This window comes from Dryobates pubescens, chromosome 31 (assembly GCF_014839835.1).
Source record: "Dryobates pubescens isolate bDryPub1 chromosome 31, bDryPub1.pri, whole genome shotgun sequence".
Classification (NCBI taxonomy): domain Eukaryota; kingdom Metazoa; phylum Chordata; class Aves; order Piciformes; family Picidae; genus Dryobates; species Dryobates pubescens.
Genome location: NC_071642.1, coordinates 8,041,462 through 8,056,513, shown reverse-complemented (window position 1 = coordinate 8,056,513; position 15,052 = coordinate 8,041,462). Strand labels below are relative to the sequence as shown.

At 64.7% G+C, this 15,052-nt stretch overlaps 1 protein-coding gene across 1 annotated transcript; it reads right to left on the bottom strand.

Moving 5' to 3' along the window:
- CNNM4 (cyclin and CBS domain divalent metal cation transport mediator 4) lies at nucleotides 1-14,479 on the bottom strand. Its single transcript, XM_054174903.1, has 7 exons — nucleotides 13,021-14,479; nucleotides 6,246-6,389; nucleotides 5,273-5,410; nucleotides 4,024-4,193; nucleotides 2,838-2,937; nucleotides 807-988; nucleotides 1-260 (listed from the first exon to the last, which is right to left on the bottom strand). The coding sequence occupies exons 1-7, from the start codon at nucleotides 14,477-14,479 to the stop codon at nucleotides 48-50; spliced, it is 2,406 nt and encodes an 801-aa protein (XP_054030878.1). The 3' UTR covers nucleotides 1-47.
- Between the last annotated feature and the right edge of the window lie 573 nt (nucleotides 14,480-15,052).

The window sequence follows — 15,052 nt, the reverse complement described above, 5'->3', positions numbered from 1 at the left end:
AGCAGGGGCACGGCCAGGAGAGCCCCGGCAGGGGTGGGGGGCCGTGGTCAGATGGAGTTCTCCAGGGGGCTGTGTGGGGGGCGGCGGCCCAGGCAGTTCCTGGAGCTCAGCAGGCTTGTGGTCTCGTCGGGAGCCGCGCAGGGCTCCGCTTTCTCCCCCGCCCCCGCCGGCTCCGCCCTGGGGGTGTTGCTGTCGGGGGACTGCGGGCAACTGTCCATGCGGGAGGCCGTCAGCCCGTTCTGGTACTCCTGCCGTGTGATCTGTGCAGGGAGAGAGGAAGAAGAGGCTGGGGAAGTGGGAAAGGAGCTCTGGAGCTCATCCAGTCCAAGCCCCCTGCCCCACCAGGGCACCCCCAGCAGCTTGCCCAGCAGCACAGTGCCCAGGGGGGGTTGGAAGCTCTCCACACCAGGAGACTCCACAACCTCTCTGGGCAGCCTGCTCCAGGCCTCCAGCACCCTCACAACAAACAACTTTCTCCTCAGGGGCAAACAGAACCTCCTGGCTGCCACTTTGTGCCCCTTGGCCTGGCCCTGGGCAGCACTCAGCAGAGTCTGGCCCCAGCCTCCTGCCCCCCACAGCTCCTTCAGCTCTTGCTGAGCATTGCTCAGCTTCTGCAGGCTCTCAGCCCCAGGGCTCTCAGCCTTTGCTGCTCCAGGCCCCTCAGCAGCTTCCCAGCCTGCCCTGGACTCTCCCCAGCACTTCCCTGTCCCCCTGGAGCTGGGGAGCCCAGAGCTGGAGCCAGGGCTGCAGCTGTGGGCAGAGCCTCCCTTGCCCTGCTGCCCACACCCCCTGTCCCCCTGCCCCACCTTGACGAACTGCAGGTCGGTGAGGGCTCTGACGCTGAAGTCGGCCACGTACTGGTGGCCGGCGGCGGCGCTGAGCTGATTGCTGCTGCCGCTGACCGCGGACGACACCGACTCGGAGCGCTCCTGGTGGCCGAGCGAGGCGGAGCGGTTCAGGCTGCCGACGTGCGACGGGGAGCGCGGCTCTGCGGGGACACCGGCACCGGGGAGCTCACCGCTGCCGCCCCCGGAGCCTGCCAGGCGGGGCTGGCACCGCGCCGCCCCCGCGGGCACCACGCTGTGCCAGGCAGGGCGCCGGGGACACGGCCCCGGGAGGGATGGGCACTGGAGCTGCCCGTGGTGACAGCAGAAGGTGCCAGGCAGGGCACTGGGGACACGGCCCCGGGAGGGATGGGCACTGGAGCTGCCCGTGGTGACAGCAGAAGGTGCCAGGCAGGGCACTGGGGACACAGCCCAGGGAGCAATGGGCACTGGAGCTGCCCGTGGTGACAGCAGAAGGTGCCAGGCAGGGCACTGGGGACACGGCCCAGGGAGGAATGGGCACTGGAGCTGCCCATGGTGACAGCAGAAGGTGCCAGGCAGGGCACTGGGGACACAGCCCAGGGAGGAATGGGCACTGGAGCTGCCCATGGTGACAGCAGAAGGTGCCAGGCAGGGAGGAAGGGGCACTGGAGCTGCCCATGGTGACAGCAGGTGCCAGGCAGGGCACTGGGGACACAGCCCAGGGAGGAATGGGCACTGGAGCTGCCCATGGTGACAGCAGAAGGTGCCAGGCAGGGCACTGGGGACACGGCCCAGGGAGGAATGGGCACTGGAGCTGCCCATGGTGACAGCAGAAGGTGCCAGGCAGGGCACTGGGGACACAGCCCAGGGAGGAATGGGCACTGGAGCTGCCCATGGTGACAGCAGAAGGTGCCAGGCAGGGCACTGGGGACACGGCCCAGGGAGGAATGGGCACTGGAGCTGCCCATGGTGACAGCAGAAGGTGCCAGGCAGAGCTTTGGGCACAGAGCCCAGGGAGGGATGGGCACTGGAGCTGCTCTTGGGCACTGGCACAGCTCTGTGCCAGGCAGTGCCAGGTTTGATCCCTACCAAACAGCCACCACCAGTGCCAGGGAGTCCTGAGCCCCTCTGGGCCTCCTGTGCCAGGCTGGGTACTGCCCAGGTGTGATCGTTTGAGGGACAGGACAAGGACACTGTGACTGCTAACTGGGGGGTCATGGGGTAGGGCTGAGGTGGGGGTTGTGGGGACAAGGAGGGCCTGGTGCCATGTCCTGGGAGCTGCTGTGGCACAGCAGGTGGCAGGGAGAGTGGCACCTCCTTAGCAGCCAGCTGGCATGGGACAAACCACCACACCTGGTGCCCTGCTCCTCAGCCACAGCCAGGGAGAACAGATAGGAGGGTGGTGGTCATGGGGCATGCAGCACCCCAGGGTCAGGTGCCACCAGGGATCAGTGTGCCCAGCCTCAGCCCCACTCTGTGCCCACAGCAGGGCAGGAGCTGTGCCTCCTGAAGTGGCACTCAGACGCAGGGTGAGGCAGCTGGTGGCATGGGGAGGGAGCAGGATGAGTCTCCAGCACATGGTGAGCTGGCATGCCAAGCCCTCCTGGCACCTCATTACCATGCTGTCCCCACCCTGGCAACACAGCACTGGGCTGGGCACTGGGGCTGGGCTAGGGCACAACACACATGGGCAGAGGGCAAGGTCAAGAGAAGCCTCTGGGGTTGAAGGAGAGGGCGGTGGCTGCGGGCACCTCTGCCCTTTGCTGTGCCCATGAGGGGTGTTGGCCACCTCATGATGCCAAGCTGAGCAGGGAGGCAGGCTCTGGCTGCCTGCAGAGCCTGGCAGAGGCTTTGCAGGCTTGGGCACGGCCCCTGTGCCCGCTGCTGGGCACCCCTGGGGGCTCCCTGAGAACAATAAATGACCTCACAGCCCCCCAGGAGAGCTGGAGGGGCACCAGGGTGGGCAGCATCTCCTCAGCCCCCCAAGCAGCTCTGCCCACCCTGGCACCCAGGTGAGCAGGAGGTGCTTACCAGTGGCAGGGCAGGGCCCAAGAGCCATCACCCCGTAGTAGGAGAAGGCTCCAGCTTCAAACTTCATGCACTCCTTGCCAGCCTCCACCTCCACCTTGCCCTGAGGGGGCAAAAAACAGAGAGTTGGACCTTGTTCAACAGCTGCATCAATGACACTGAGGAGGGGACAGACAGACAGACAGACAGGGTGTGCTCAGCAAGTGTGCTGATGGTCCTGGGAGGCTTGGCTGAGACCCCTGAAGGCTGTGAGGCCACTCAGAGAGGCTTGGAGAGGCTGAGAGCTGGGCAGAGAGCAACCTGCTGAGGCTCAGCCAGGAGGAGAGCAGAGTCCTGCAGCTGGGCAGGCAGAAGCAGCTGCAGCAGCACAGGTTGGGAGGGGATCTGCTGCAGAGCAGCCCCAAGGAGAAGGAGCTGGCAGTGCTGCTGGGCAGCAAGGGCTGCAGGGCACAGCAATGAGCCCTGGGGGCCAAGAAGGCCAAGGGGGTCCTGGGGGCATTCAGAGGAGTGTGGCCAGCAGGGCCAGGGAGCTTCTCCTCCCCCTCTGCTCTGCCCTGCTGAGGCCACACCTGGAACATTGCATCCAGCTCTGGGCTCCCCAGCTGAGGAGGGACAGGGAGCTGCTGGAGAGAGGCCAAGGGAGGGCTGCAAGGCTGCTGAAGGGACTGCAGCACTGCCTGGGGAGGAGAGGCTGAGAGCCCTGGGGGTGCTGAGTGTGGAGAGGAGAAGGCTGAGAGGGAGCTGCTCAATGGCTCTCAAGAGCTGAGGGCTGGGGGGCAGGAGGGAGGGGACAGGCTCTGCTCAGCTGCACCCTGGGACAGGCCAAGGGGCAAGGGATGGAAAGTGCAGCACAGGAGGTTGCAGCTCAGCAGGAGGAGGAACTTCTGCCCTGGGAGGCTGCCAGAGGCCTGGAGCAGGCTGCCCAGAGAGGTTGTGGAGTCTCCTTCTGTGGAGCTTTTGCAGCCCTGTCTGGATGTGTTCCTGTGTGCCCTGGGCTGGGTTCTCTGCTCCTGCTCTGGCAGGGGGCTGGGGCTGGGAGCTCTTTGGGAGGTCCCTTCCAAACCCCTGAGCTCCTGGGAGCTGTGCTCCCTGCCTCATGGTGCTGGGCTGGATGAGAGCACCCCAGTCAGAGGCCTGCCAGGGTGCTGGGTCAGGGGGGTGGTGGCAGTGGCAGCCCCTGGCTGGGTACCTGCAGGATGAGGATGAAGTAGTCAGCAGCTTTGTTCTTGCAGTAGAGGAAGTGCCGCGGGGACCTCTTGTTCTGATCATCGAACTTCAGCTCCTGGATGACGTCGGAGTACTTGAGCAGCCTCAGCAGGATCTTCTCTGAGATGAAGTTGGGAGTGAAGGGAGACACCTCTGGGAGTGAGAGGGGAAGAGGGGGGGTCAGAGACACAGCCACAGAATGGCTTTGCAAGAGACCTTTAAGGTCCAACCCTTCACCCAGCACTGCCCCAGGGCACCACCCCCCCATGGCCCTCAGCACCACAGCTCCAGGGCTTGGAAACCCCTCCAGGGATGGAGACTCCACCACTGCCCTGGGCAGCCTGGGCCAGGCCTGGGCAGCCCTCAAGGGCAAGAAATTGTTCCTCAGGGGCAACCTCAACCTGCCCTGGGGTGACCTGAGGCCATTTCCCCTTGTCCTGTCCCTTGTTCCTTGGCAGAAGAGCCCAACCCCCACCTGGCTCCAGCCTCCAGGCAGGGAGCTGCAGAGAGCCACAAGGTCTCCCCTCAGCCTCCTCTGCCTCAGGAGAAAAGGACACCTCCAGCTCCCTCAGCTGCTCCTCCCCAGCCCTCTTCTCCAGACCCTTCCCCACCTTCCTTGCCCTGCTCCAGCCCTCAAAGTCCTCCTGGCAGTCAGGAGCCCAACCCTGAGCCCAGCCCTCAAGCTGTGGCCTCCCCAGTGCCCAGCCCAGGGGCACCATCCCTGCCCTGCTCCTGCTGCCCACTCCAGGCCTTCTTGGCCACCTGGGCACCCCCTGGCTCCTCTCCAGCTGCTGGCACCCAGCACCCCCAGGCCTTTTCCCACCAGGCACTTTCCAGCCTGGAGCCTTCCTGGGCTTGTTGTGACGGAGGGGGAGGAGGGGGAGGAGGGGGAGGAGGGGGAGGAGGGGGAGGAGGGGGAGGAGGGGGAGGAGGGGGAGGAGGGGGAGGAGGGGGAGGAGGGGGAGGAGGAGGAGGAGGGGGAGGAGGGGGAGGAGGGGGAGGAGGGGGAGGAGGGGGAGGAGGGGGAGGAGGGGGAGGAGGGGGAGGAGGGGGAGGAGGGGGAGGAGGGGGAGGAGGGGGACACAAGCAGCTCAGAACTTCTGGCCAAGGTGGTTGGGGCAACACTCTGTGGGTGGGCAGGTGGGAAGGGAGGCCTCATGGCTGACAGCTGTGCTTCCACTGCCCAGCTGGGGGGGACCTGGATCTGGGAGTCTGCTCCCCCCAGAGCTCACCTGTGGAGAGGAAGCGGTGGGCAGCCAGCAGCAGCTGTGGGGAGACCTTCACCTTCAGCTCATTGATTGGGTCCTTGAAGGCTGAGAAGTCTCTCTTGCTCTTCTGGTTGCCAACCTTCTTCCTGTTGTGGTTGTCAGCTGTGGGGAGAGCCAAGGCTGTCAGGGCCACAGCTCCCAGGAGCTCAGGGGGTGGAAGGGACCTCCACAGAGCTCCCAGCCCCAGCCCCCTGCCAGAGCAGGAGCAGAGAACCCAGCCCAGGGCACACAGGAACACATCCAGACAGGGCTGCAAAGGCTCCACACAAGGAGACTCCACAACCTCTCTGGGCAGCCTGCTCCAGGCCTCTGGCAGCCTCCCAGGGCAGAAGTTCCTCCTCCTGCTGAGCTGCAACCTCCTGTGCTGCACTTTCCATCCCTTGCCCCTTGGCCTGTCCCAGGGTGCAGCTGAGCAGAGCCTGTCCCCTCCCTCCTGCCCCCCAGCCCTCAGCTCTTGAGAGCCATTGAGCAGCTCCCTCTCAGCCTTCTCCTCTCCACACTCAGCACCCCCAGGGCTCTCAGCCTCTCCTCCCCAGGCAGTGCTGCAGTCCCTTCAGCAGCCTTGCAGCCCTCCCTTGGCCTCTCTCCAGCAGCTCCCTGTCCCTCCTCAGCTGGGGAGCCCAGAGCTGGATGCAATGTTCCAGGTGTGGCCTCAGCAGGGCAGAGCAGAGGGGGAGGAGAAGCTCCCTGGCCCTGCTGGCCACACTCCTCTGAATGCCCCCAGGACCCCCTTGGCCTTCTTGGCCCCCAGGGCTCATTGCTGTGCCCTGCAGCCCTTGCTGCCCAGCAGCACTGCCAGCTCCTTCTCCTTGGGGCTGCTCTCCAGCAGATCCCCTCCCAACCTGTGCTGCTGCAGCTTCTTCTTCCTGCCCAGCTGCAGGGTGGCCTGGCAGGACCCCAGCCCACGAGGAGGAGTGGGGGAAGCCCCAGGACCTACTGTATGTGTCTGACTCATCCAGGATCTCTGACTTGATGATCTCCTCGATGACATCCTCCAGGGTCACCAGCCCCAGCACCTCGTAGAAGGGATCTCCCTCGCCCTCGTTGTTCACCTTCTGCACGATGGCCAGGTGGGACTTGCCTGTGGGCAGACAGGTGGATGGGCATCATGAGAGCCACCCCCAGCTCCTCTGCTGGGTGCCAGCACCCCAAGATTTCCAGCAGGCCCAACCCTGCCCTCCCCACCACCTCCCCAGCCAACCGGGGAACAATAGAGCAGTTCAAAGCCAAACCAGCCCCGGGGCTGGGCACCACCCCCAGCCTAATGAGGGCCATTAAGGCCCTGCCAGGCGCCTCAGAGGGGTGTGAGCCCCGGGCAGGGGGGTCAAGGGAGCCAGGGATGTGTCCCTGGACGCGTCCCTGGGCGAGCACAGCGTCACCAGGCTGCGGCACGGTGCCAGGCAAGCGCCCGCGGGCACCCTGGCACGGCGCTGGCAATGCCACAGCCCTGAATCAGGCCTGTGCCAGGGCCCTGACCTCTCCCAGCTTCCTCAGCAGCTCTGCCAGGCTGAGCCAGGCTTGGCCCAGCCTGGTGCAAAGGCTCAGGACACCTGGAGCTGCAGCAGCCTCTGGATCCCAGCACCGAGGGCAGAGAGCCAGGGGCAGGCAGGCAGTGCCCAGGCAGTGCCCAGGCAGTGCCCAGCCAGCTCCAGCCCCCAGCAGCCAGGCCCTGGCCAGCAGGAAGACCTCCTGGAGGAGACATCTCTGCACTGCTGGCCTCAGCCCATGTGGGCAGGACAGGATCCCAGCACCCCAGAGTGGTGTGGGTGGGAAGGGAGCTCTGGAGCTCACCCAGTCCAAGCCCCCTGCCCCACCAGGGGCACCCCCAGCAGCTTGCCCAGCAGCACAGTGCCCAGGGGGGGTTGGGAGCTCTCCACACCAGCAGACTCCACAACCTCTCTGGGCAGCCTGCTCCAGGCCTCCAGCACCCTCACAACAAACAACTTTCTCCTCAGAGGCAAACAGAACCTCCTGGCTGCCACTTTGTGCCCTCTGCCCCTTGGCCTGGCCCTGGGCACCACTCAGCAGAGCCTGGCCCCAGCCTCTTGCCCCCCACAGCTCCTTCAGCTCTTGCTGAGCATTGCTCAGCTGCCCTCTGGGGCTGCTCTTCTGCAGGCTCTCAGCCCCAGGGCTCTCAGCCTTTGCTGCTGCCAGAGCTGCTCCAGGCCCCTCAGCAGCTTCCCAGCCTGCCCTGGGCTCTCTCCAGCACTTCCCTGTCCCTCTGGAGCTGGGGAGCCCAGAGCTGGACCCAGGGCTGCAGCTGTGGCCTCACCAGGGCTGAACAGAGCAGCAGAACCTCCCTCACCCTGCTGCCCATAGTCTCCTCCATGCCCCCCAGGACACTGCTGAGGCCTTCTTGGCCCCCAGGGCACACTGCTGGCTCCTGGGCACCTTCCTGTCCCCCAGCCCTCCCAGCTCCTTCTCCTGGAGCTGCTCCCCAGCAGGTTCCCCTCCCCTGTGCTGCTGCAGGTTGCTCCTTCCCTCCCCTTGCCCTGCTTGCCCTCCATGAGGTTCCTCTACCACAGGTGGCTTTACTCCAGCTGAACCCAAACCACTCCACCACACCAAAGCTCTCACTGCCCCTGCCAGGCTCAGCCTCTCTGTGCTGTTCCTCCAGTTCCATCCCCAAATCTCACTGAACCCCAGGGAAAACTCCTGGGAGGAGGAACATTCACCTCTGCTGTGGGAGAGGAGCCAGGCAGCGACCTGCTGGGCAGCTGTCCCCAGCCTGGGGACACCAAGGCATGGAGGATGGTGACATTCCCTCCCTGACCTCAACACACCCCAAAACAAAGCCACTTCTACCTCCTCAAGCACCACACTCACTCCTGGGCCACCAGCAAGGTGTCCTGGGGGCCATCCTGCTCACCACCTCCAGCCTCCTCAGCCCTGTCTGCTGGCCACAGGATCCTCATCCCTCAGGGAAAGCTGATTCCAGGGCTGGGCAGCACACAGCTGCCCTTCCCCTCCTTCCTCTGGCCAAGGTGTCCTGGGGGCCACCCTGCTCACCACCTCCACCCTGTCTGCTGGCCACAGGATCCTCATCCCTCAGGGAAAGTGGATGTCAGGGCTGGGAACCAGGCAGCTGCCCTTCTCCTCCTCCCTTTGCCCCAGCTGACCTGCTGACCATCCTGCTCACTGCCTCCATCCCAGCTGGTGGTCACAGGATCCTCATCCCTCAGGGATAGCTGATTCCAGGGCTGGGCAGCACACAGCTGCCCTTCTCCTCCTTCCTCTGGCCAAGGTGTCCTGCTGACCACCCTGCTCATCACCTCCACCCTCCTCATCCCTCAGGGATAGCTAATTTCAGGGCTGGGCAGCCCATAGTTGCCCTTCTCCTCTTTCCTCTGGCCAAGGTGTCCTGGGGGCCACCCTGCTCATCACCTCCACCCTCCTTATCCCTCAGGGATAGCTGATTCCAGGGCTGGGCAGCACACAGATGTCCTCCATCTCCTTCCTCTGGCCAAGGTGTCCTGGGGGCCACCCTGCTCATCACCTCCACCCTCCTTATCCCTCAGGGAAAGCTGATTCCAGGGCTGGGCAGCACACAGCTGCCCTTCTCCTCCTTCCTCTGGCCAAGGTGTCCCAGGGGCCACCCTGCTCATCACCTCCACCTTCCTCATCCCTCAGGGACAGCTGATTCCAGGGCTGGGCAGCACACAGCTGCCCTTCTCCTCCTTCCTCTGGCCAAGCTGCTGTGGCTCAGGCCAGCCTGTTGCAGAAAGAGGAGCAAAAAGCTCCTCCAGTCGTGGCTTGGGCCAGGCAAAGCTTTTGTGCAAGCATCCAAGGTGTGGTGGGTCCTCCAGAGCAGGAGCTGAGAGGGCTGGGGTGTGGGAGCAGCCCTGATGACTCAAGCAGCTGGGTCCTCTCTGGGACCAGCGGGGAGCGGCTGGTGGCAAAGCAAACAGCCTGTGGGGAGCAAAGGGCATGGGGCTGGCTGACAGACCCTGGGGGCACCCTGTGCTGGGATGGGCCTGGCATGAGCAGGGTGAGCAACAGCCTTGGGAGAACCCCACAGGGTTCTATCCCACTCAAAACTCCACACCAAGAGGAGCTGGGGCACAGCAACCCCAGGAAGGCTCCAGGCTGGAAAGTGCCTGGTGGGGAAAAGGCCCTGGGGGTGCTGGGTGCCAGCAGCTGGAGAGGAGCCAGCAATGCCCAGGTGGCCAAGAAGGGCAGCAGCAGCCTGGCCTGGAGTGGGCAGCAGGACCAGGGGAGGGTTTGTGCCCCTGGGCTGGGCACTGGGGAGGCCACAGCTTGAGAGCTGGGGACAGGGTTGGGCTCCTGGCTGCCAGAAGGACTTTGAGGGCTGGAGCAGGGCCAGAGAAGGGCAAGGAAGGTGGGGAAGGGTCTGGAGAAGAGGGCTGGGGAGAGGGAGGCTGAGGGAGCTGGGGAGAAGGAGGCTGAGGGGAGACCTCCTGGCTCTCTGCAGTTCCCTGAGAGGAGGCTGGAGCCAGGTGGGGGTTGGGCTGTTCTCCCTAGGAGCAAGAAGAAATGGCCTCAGGTCACCCCAGGGCAGGTTGAGGTTGGCCATGAGGAACAATTTCTTGCCCCTGAGGGCTGTCAAGGCCTGGCCCAGGCTGCCCAGGGCAGTGGTGGAGTCCCCATCCCTGGAGGGGTTTCAAAGGCATTTGGATGAGCTCAGGGCCATGCTCCACCAGCTGTGCCCAGGGAGCTGTGCCCAGGGAGCTGTGCCCAGGGAGCTGTGCCCAGGCTGTGGCTGGACTCAGTGACCTCAAGGTCTCTTCCATGCCTGTGAGTTTGTGGTTCTGTGCAAAGGCAGCAAGCCAAGCACTGATGTCACTGGGAGCTGCCACCCCACAGCCAGCATCTGGGACACCTTTGTGACACTGAGCCTGGAGATGAGGAACAAATTCTTGGCAGTGAGGGTGAGGAGGCTCTGGGCACAGGCTGCCCAGGGGAGGCTGTGGCTGCCTCCTGCCTGGAGGTGCTCAAGGCCAGGCTGGATGAGGCCTTGAGCAAGCTGTGCTGGTGGGAGGTGTCCCTGCCCATGGCAGGGGGTTGGGACTGGATGATCTTGAGGGTCCCTTCCAGCCCAAGCCCTTCCATGAGGGGAGAAGCCTGGTGCCAGGCCCCAGCCTGGGAACCACCGGCGCTGAGCTCTCCCTCTTGGTCCTTCTGCTCCCCGCTTCCCATCACGGCCTGGATCGCTGGGACGAAGCTTGAGGGTCGCTGCTCTGCTGCCTCCAGAGGGACTGGGGTTCAGAAAGTGACCTCAGAGCCATCCCAGGCCTCACAAATTACCTGATGGAAAAATACCCCCAGGGGCCCGGGGCAGCTTTGCGGCCGGAACCGGCGGAGCTGCAAATCCCTTAATAAGGCTTCGGCAGAGGGAAAGCTGCTGCCAAGCAGCCAGGAGCCCTCCACAGCCTGCAGCAGGACTCTGCTCCTGCAACTGCTGGGCTTTGGAGGTGGGGGGGAGGAGGGGGGTGGAGGGATGAGATGGCCTCAAAGTGGAGCCAAAGCATTTGCTAAGGTTTCTCACCCTCGGGGCGGCTCCGAGGCCGCGAGGTTCACAGATCCGCGGAATGGCTTTGGGCTGGAAGGGACCTTCAGGATCAGCCAGTGCCAAGGCCCTGGACCTGCTCCAACAGTTCCATGTCCCCCTCAGCCAGCTCCAACCTGAGCTCCCACCAGCCCAGCTCGCTCCAGGCCTCATCCAGCCTGGCCCTGAGCACCTCCAGGCAGGAGGCAGCCACAGCCTCCCTGGGCAGCCTGTGCCAGGCTCTCCCCACCCTCACTCTCAACAATTCCTTCCTCATCTCCACTCTCAATCTCTCCTCTCCCAGCTCAAAGCCGTTGTCTCTCATCCTGGCACTCCCAGCCCTTGTCCAAAGTCCCTCCCCAGCTCTCCTGGAGCCCCTGCAGGTACTGGGAGGCTGCTCTGAGGTCTCCCTGGAGTTTTCTTCACCAACTCTCCCAGCCTGTCCCCACAGGAGAGGTTCTCCAGCCCTCTGATCATCTTTGTGGCCTCCTCTGGACCCTCTCCAACAGCTCTGTGCCCTTCTTATGCTGGGGGCTCCAGGACTGGGCACAGTGCTCCAGGTACTATCAACCCCCAAGCCTTCACCCAAGCTCAGCAGGAAGAGGAGGAATCCTTAGAGCCCTTCAGTCTCAGCCTGGCCCTCCCAAAACAGGCAGGAGGAGGCAGCAAACCTGGGCAAGGGGAGCTGGAGGAGAGCTGGGGGTCGTGTCCTGCACAGCACAGCTGCTCCATGGGCAGGCTCCAAGCTCCACTCCTCCCCAGGCTGGGGAGGGCAAGAGAGACCTCTCCCTGGGCTGGCAAAGCCCTGAGTATGGACAAATGCTGCCCCAGAGCCTTCCCTGCTCCCAGTGGGCTCAGCCCCTGCTGGAACCAGGTCCTGCCCCTCCTCCCAGCCCTCCCTCCAGAGCTGTCTCTGCGAGGTGCCTTGGTGCCAGGGGCAGGCAGGAGAGCAGGGATGGAGGCCAGCACCGGTTCCTCACCACGAGGAAGTGCCTGGAGGAAGGTGCCCAGCCCAGAGCAGGCAGCTGAGCAACGTTCAGGCAGCTACTCAAGGGCCTCCAGGGCCCATAATTAAACCCAAGGAGCGAGTCAGCGCTCCCCAAGTGCTTCCCGAGGCTGGGAGCTGAGCTTTTCCCTCCCTGGCACGACACCAACCCCTGCAAGGTCCAAGCTGCAGGCACAGGGCAGCTGCCCCTGGGCTGGGGCCTCGCTCCCCATCCCCAGCAGCACCACAACAGTGTCCCCAGGGAACCTGTCCCCTCCAGAGCACAGCCACCCACAGCACGGGCACCCCAGGGCATGGACACCGAGTTTGGCTTCTGGCCTCTGCCAGCCAAGGAGGAGGAAGAGGAAGAGAAGAGTAGGAGCAGGGCCAACAGCTTCAAACTGGAGCAGAGCAGATTTAGATTGGATGTGAGGAACAAGTTCTGCACTGCAACAGGTTGCCCCAGGGTTGGGACTTGGATGAGCTCTGAGGTCCCTTCCAACCCATTCCATGAAGCCCCTGGGGCCAGGCTTGAGGTCTGGAGCTGAGGTGAGGACATGGAGCTGATGGAGAGGGTCCAGAGGAGGCCACATAAATGATCAGGGGGTTGGAGCAGCTCTGCTACAAGGACAGGCTGAGGGAGCTGGGGGTGTTCAGCCTGGAGAAGGCTCTGAGGAGACCTAGTAACAACCCTGCAGTAGCTGAAGGGGGCTACAAGAAGGCTGCAGAGAGACTGTTCCCAAAGGCCTGCAGGGACAGGCCCAGGGGCAACGGCTTCAAACCAGAGCCGAGCAGATTGAGATTGGATGTGAGGCACAAGTTCTGCACCACGAGGGTGGTGGAACACTGCAACAGGTTGCCCAGGGAGGTAGTTGAGGCCTGGAGATATTCGAGGTGAGGCTGGACAGGGCTCTGAGCAACCTGATCTAGTGGAGGATGTCCCTGCTGACTGCAGAGGGGGTTGGCCTGGATGCCCTTCGGAGGTCCTTCCCCTGGATGCCCTTCGGAGGTCCCTTCCAACCCAAACCATTCCCTGACTGACTCTGAGGCCCCTTCCAACACAATTCCCTGACTCTGAGGTCCCTTCCAGCCCAATTCCCTGACTCCGAGGCCCCTTCCAACCCAAACCATTCTCTGACTCTTAAGAAAGCAGCACCCGGAGGCAGGGCAAGCGGAGGGGACCCTCCCTGACCCCTCCACCCTCCCCCTTCTCCCTCTCACCCTTTTTGAACTCCTCCAGCATGGCATCCAGCTTGGTGTCGTGGAAGACGACGTGGACAGGGTGGTTGTAGAACTTGGTGATGGTTTTGAGGGGGGTGCAGTCGTCGGGGTCGACAAAGGCCAGGTCCTTGACGTAGAGGATGTCCATGATGTTGGAGCGCTCCTCCTCGTAGACGGGGATGCGAGTGAAGCCGCTCTCCATGATCTCGGACATGGTGTTGAAGTCCAGGATGGCATCGCTGCTGATCATGAAGCAGTTCTGCAAGGGGGTCATCACGTCCTCCACCGTCTTGGTGCGCAGCTCCAGGGCCCCCTGGATCATGTTGAGCTCCTCCCTCACCAGGTCGTTGTAAGGCTCCGTCACCTTCAGCATCTCCACCAGCTTCTCGCGGTTGTAGACGGTGCCGATCTCCTGGCCCAGGATGCAGTCGAGGAGCTTGCTGATGGGGTAGGAGAGGGGGAAGGTCACCAGCATGAAGAACTTGGTGACCACGATGGTGTTGGCGCCCACGGCCAAGCCGTGGCGGGAGCAGAGGGCCTGGGGCACGATCTCCCCGAAGATGACGATGCCGATGGTGGAAGCGACCACGGCGCCGATGCCGGAGCCGATGAGGTCATCCAGGAGGATGGTGAGGGTGGTGTTCACCAAGACGTTCCCCAGCAGCAGGGAGCAGAGCAGGTAGTTCCCCTTACGGCGGATGGGCTCGATCTTGCGGGCGTAGCGCTTCTCCTTCTCGGTGCCGCAGTTCTGCACGATGCGCAGCTCCATGGGGTCCAGGGCCATCAGCCCCAGGTTGAGGCCGCTGAACATCCCCGAGAGCACCAGCAGCAGGGCGATCAGGATCACCTGCAGCCAGAGGGGCAGCAGCGACTTCTTCTCCTCCAGCACCACGATCCAGCCGTCGGGGCCTTGGTGGGGCAGCCAGGCTTGGCCGGCTTGCTGCTGGGTGCACAGCACGTAGGTCTTGGCCTGCTCGTCCTTGCGCAGGGGCTGGACGCGGACCCTCAGCAGCGCCGAGGTGTCGCTGGCCTCGGTGGGGCCGGGCTGGACCAGCAGGTCCTGGGAGCGCTCCGGGCAGGTGCCGTTGGCCACCGAGGAGTTCCCGGCGGCGCTCAGCAGCTCGGCGAACGCCACCCGCTCGCCGATGCGGGGCCCGAGGCCGCGCCCGTAGAGCCGCAGCAAGACCTCGCTGCCTTCCGTCACACGGATGGGGCCGCGGGTCGGGGCTCCCGCCGGCGGCTTCGTGCTCTCCTCCAGCCTCATGCCCAGGATCACGCTGTCCCCCGACGGCACGGCCCCGCTGGGCAGTGCCAGCAGCAGCAGCAACGGCGGCAGCAGCGGGGGAGGAGACGGCAACGGGAACCCCCCCCCGCCGCCGCCGCCCCCCCCGGGGCCCGGCCCGGGCCCGCTGCCGCCGCCGCCGCCGCCGCTGCGCCGCCGCCCGCCGCCAGGCGCCATGTTGGTGTCTCGCGGCCGCCGCGCTCGCGGGCAGCGTCACCGGCGGCGCCACGCCCCCTCGCGGGGGCTGCGGCGTCACAGCCCAGGCCCCGCCGCCCCGCTCCGGCCTTAAAGGGGCCGCGGCAGCGAGAAAGAGCGGGGAGCAACGGCGTGCGCGGGGGCGCCAGCCTGGGAGAGGGAAGGAGGATGAACGGGGAGAGAGACGCGGCGAGGGGGTGGGGGAGGGGCAGGAACGAGAGGGGCGCACTGGGACCCGGGAGGGCGTTAGGAGCTGAGGGGATGCGCTACACAGTAGGAGCTAGGGGGCGCACTAGGACCCGGGAGGGCGTTAGGAGCCGAGGGGATGCGCTACACAGTAGGAGCTAGGGGGGGCACTAGGACCCGGGAGGGCGTTAGGAGCTGAGGGGCTGTGCTGTGCTACACAGTAGGCGCTAGGGGGCGCACTAGGACCCGGGAGGGCATTAGGAGCTGAGGGGATGTGCTGTGCTACACAGTAGGAGCTAGGGGGCGCACTAGGACCAGGGGAGGACACAGGGTGTTAGGATCTGGGGAGGAATAGAAGGAGCCGGGGGA

Excerpts from the sequence above, each read along its gene's own strand:
- CNNM4 (XM_054174903.1), bottom strand. The coding sequence starts at position 14,479 with ATGGCGCCTGGCGGCGGGCGGCGGCGCAGCGGCGGCGGCGGCGGCGGC. Across the intron at positions 6,390-13,020 it reads GCTGGAGGAGTTCAAAAAGG|GCAAGTCCCACCTGGCCATC; the intron begins GTGAGAGGGAGA and ends GTCTGCCCACAG. Across the intron at positions 4,194-5,272 it reads CCACCGCTTCCTCTCCACAG|AGGTGTCTCCCTTCACTCCC; the intron begins GTGAGCTCTGGG and ends TCTCACTCCCAG.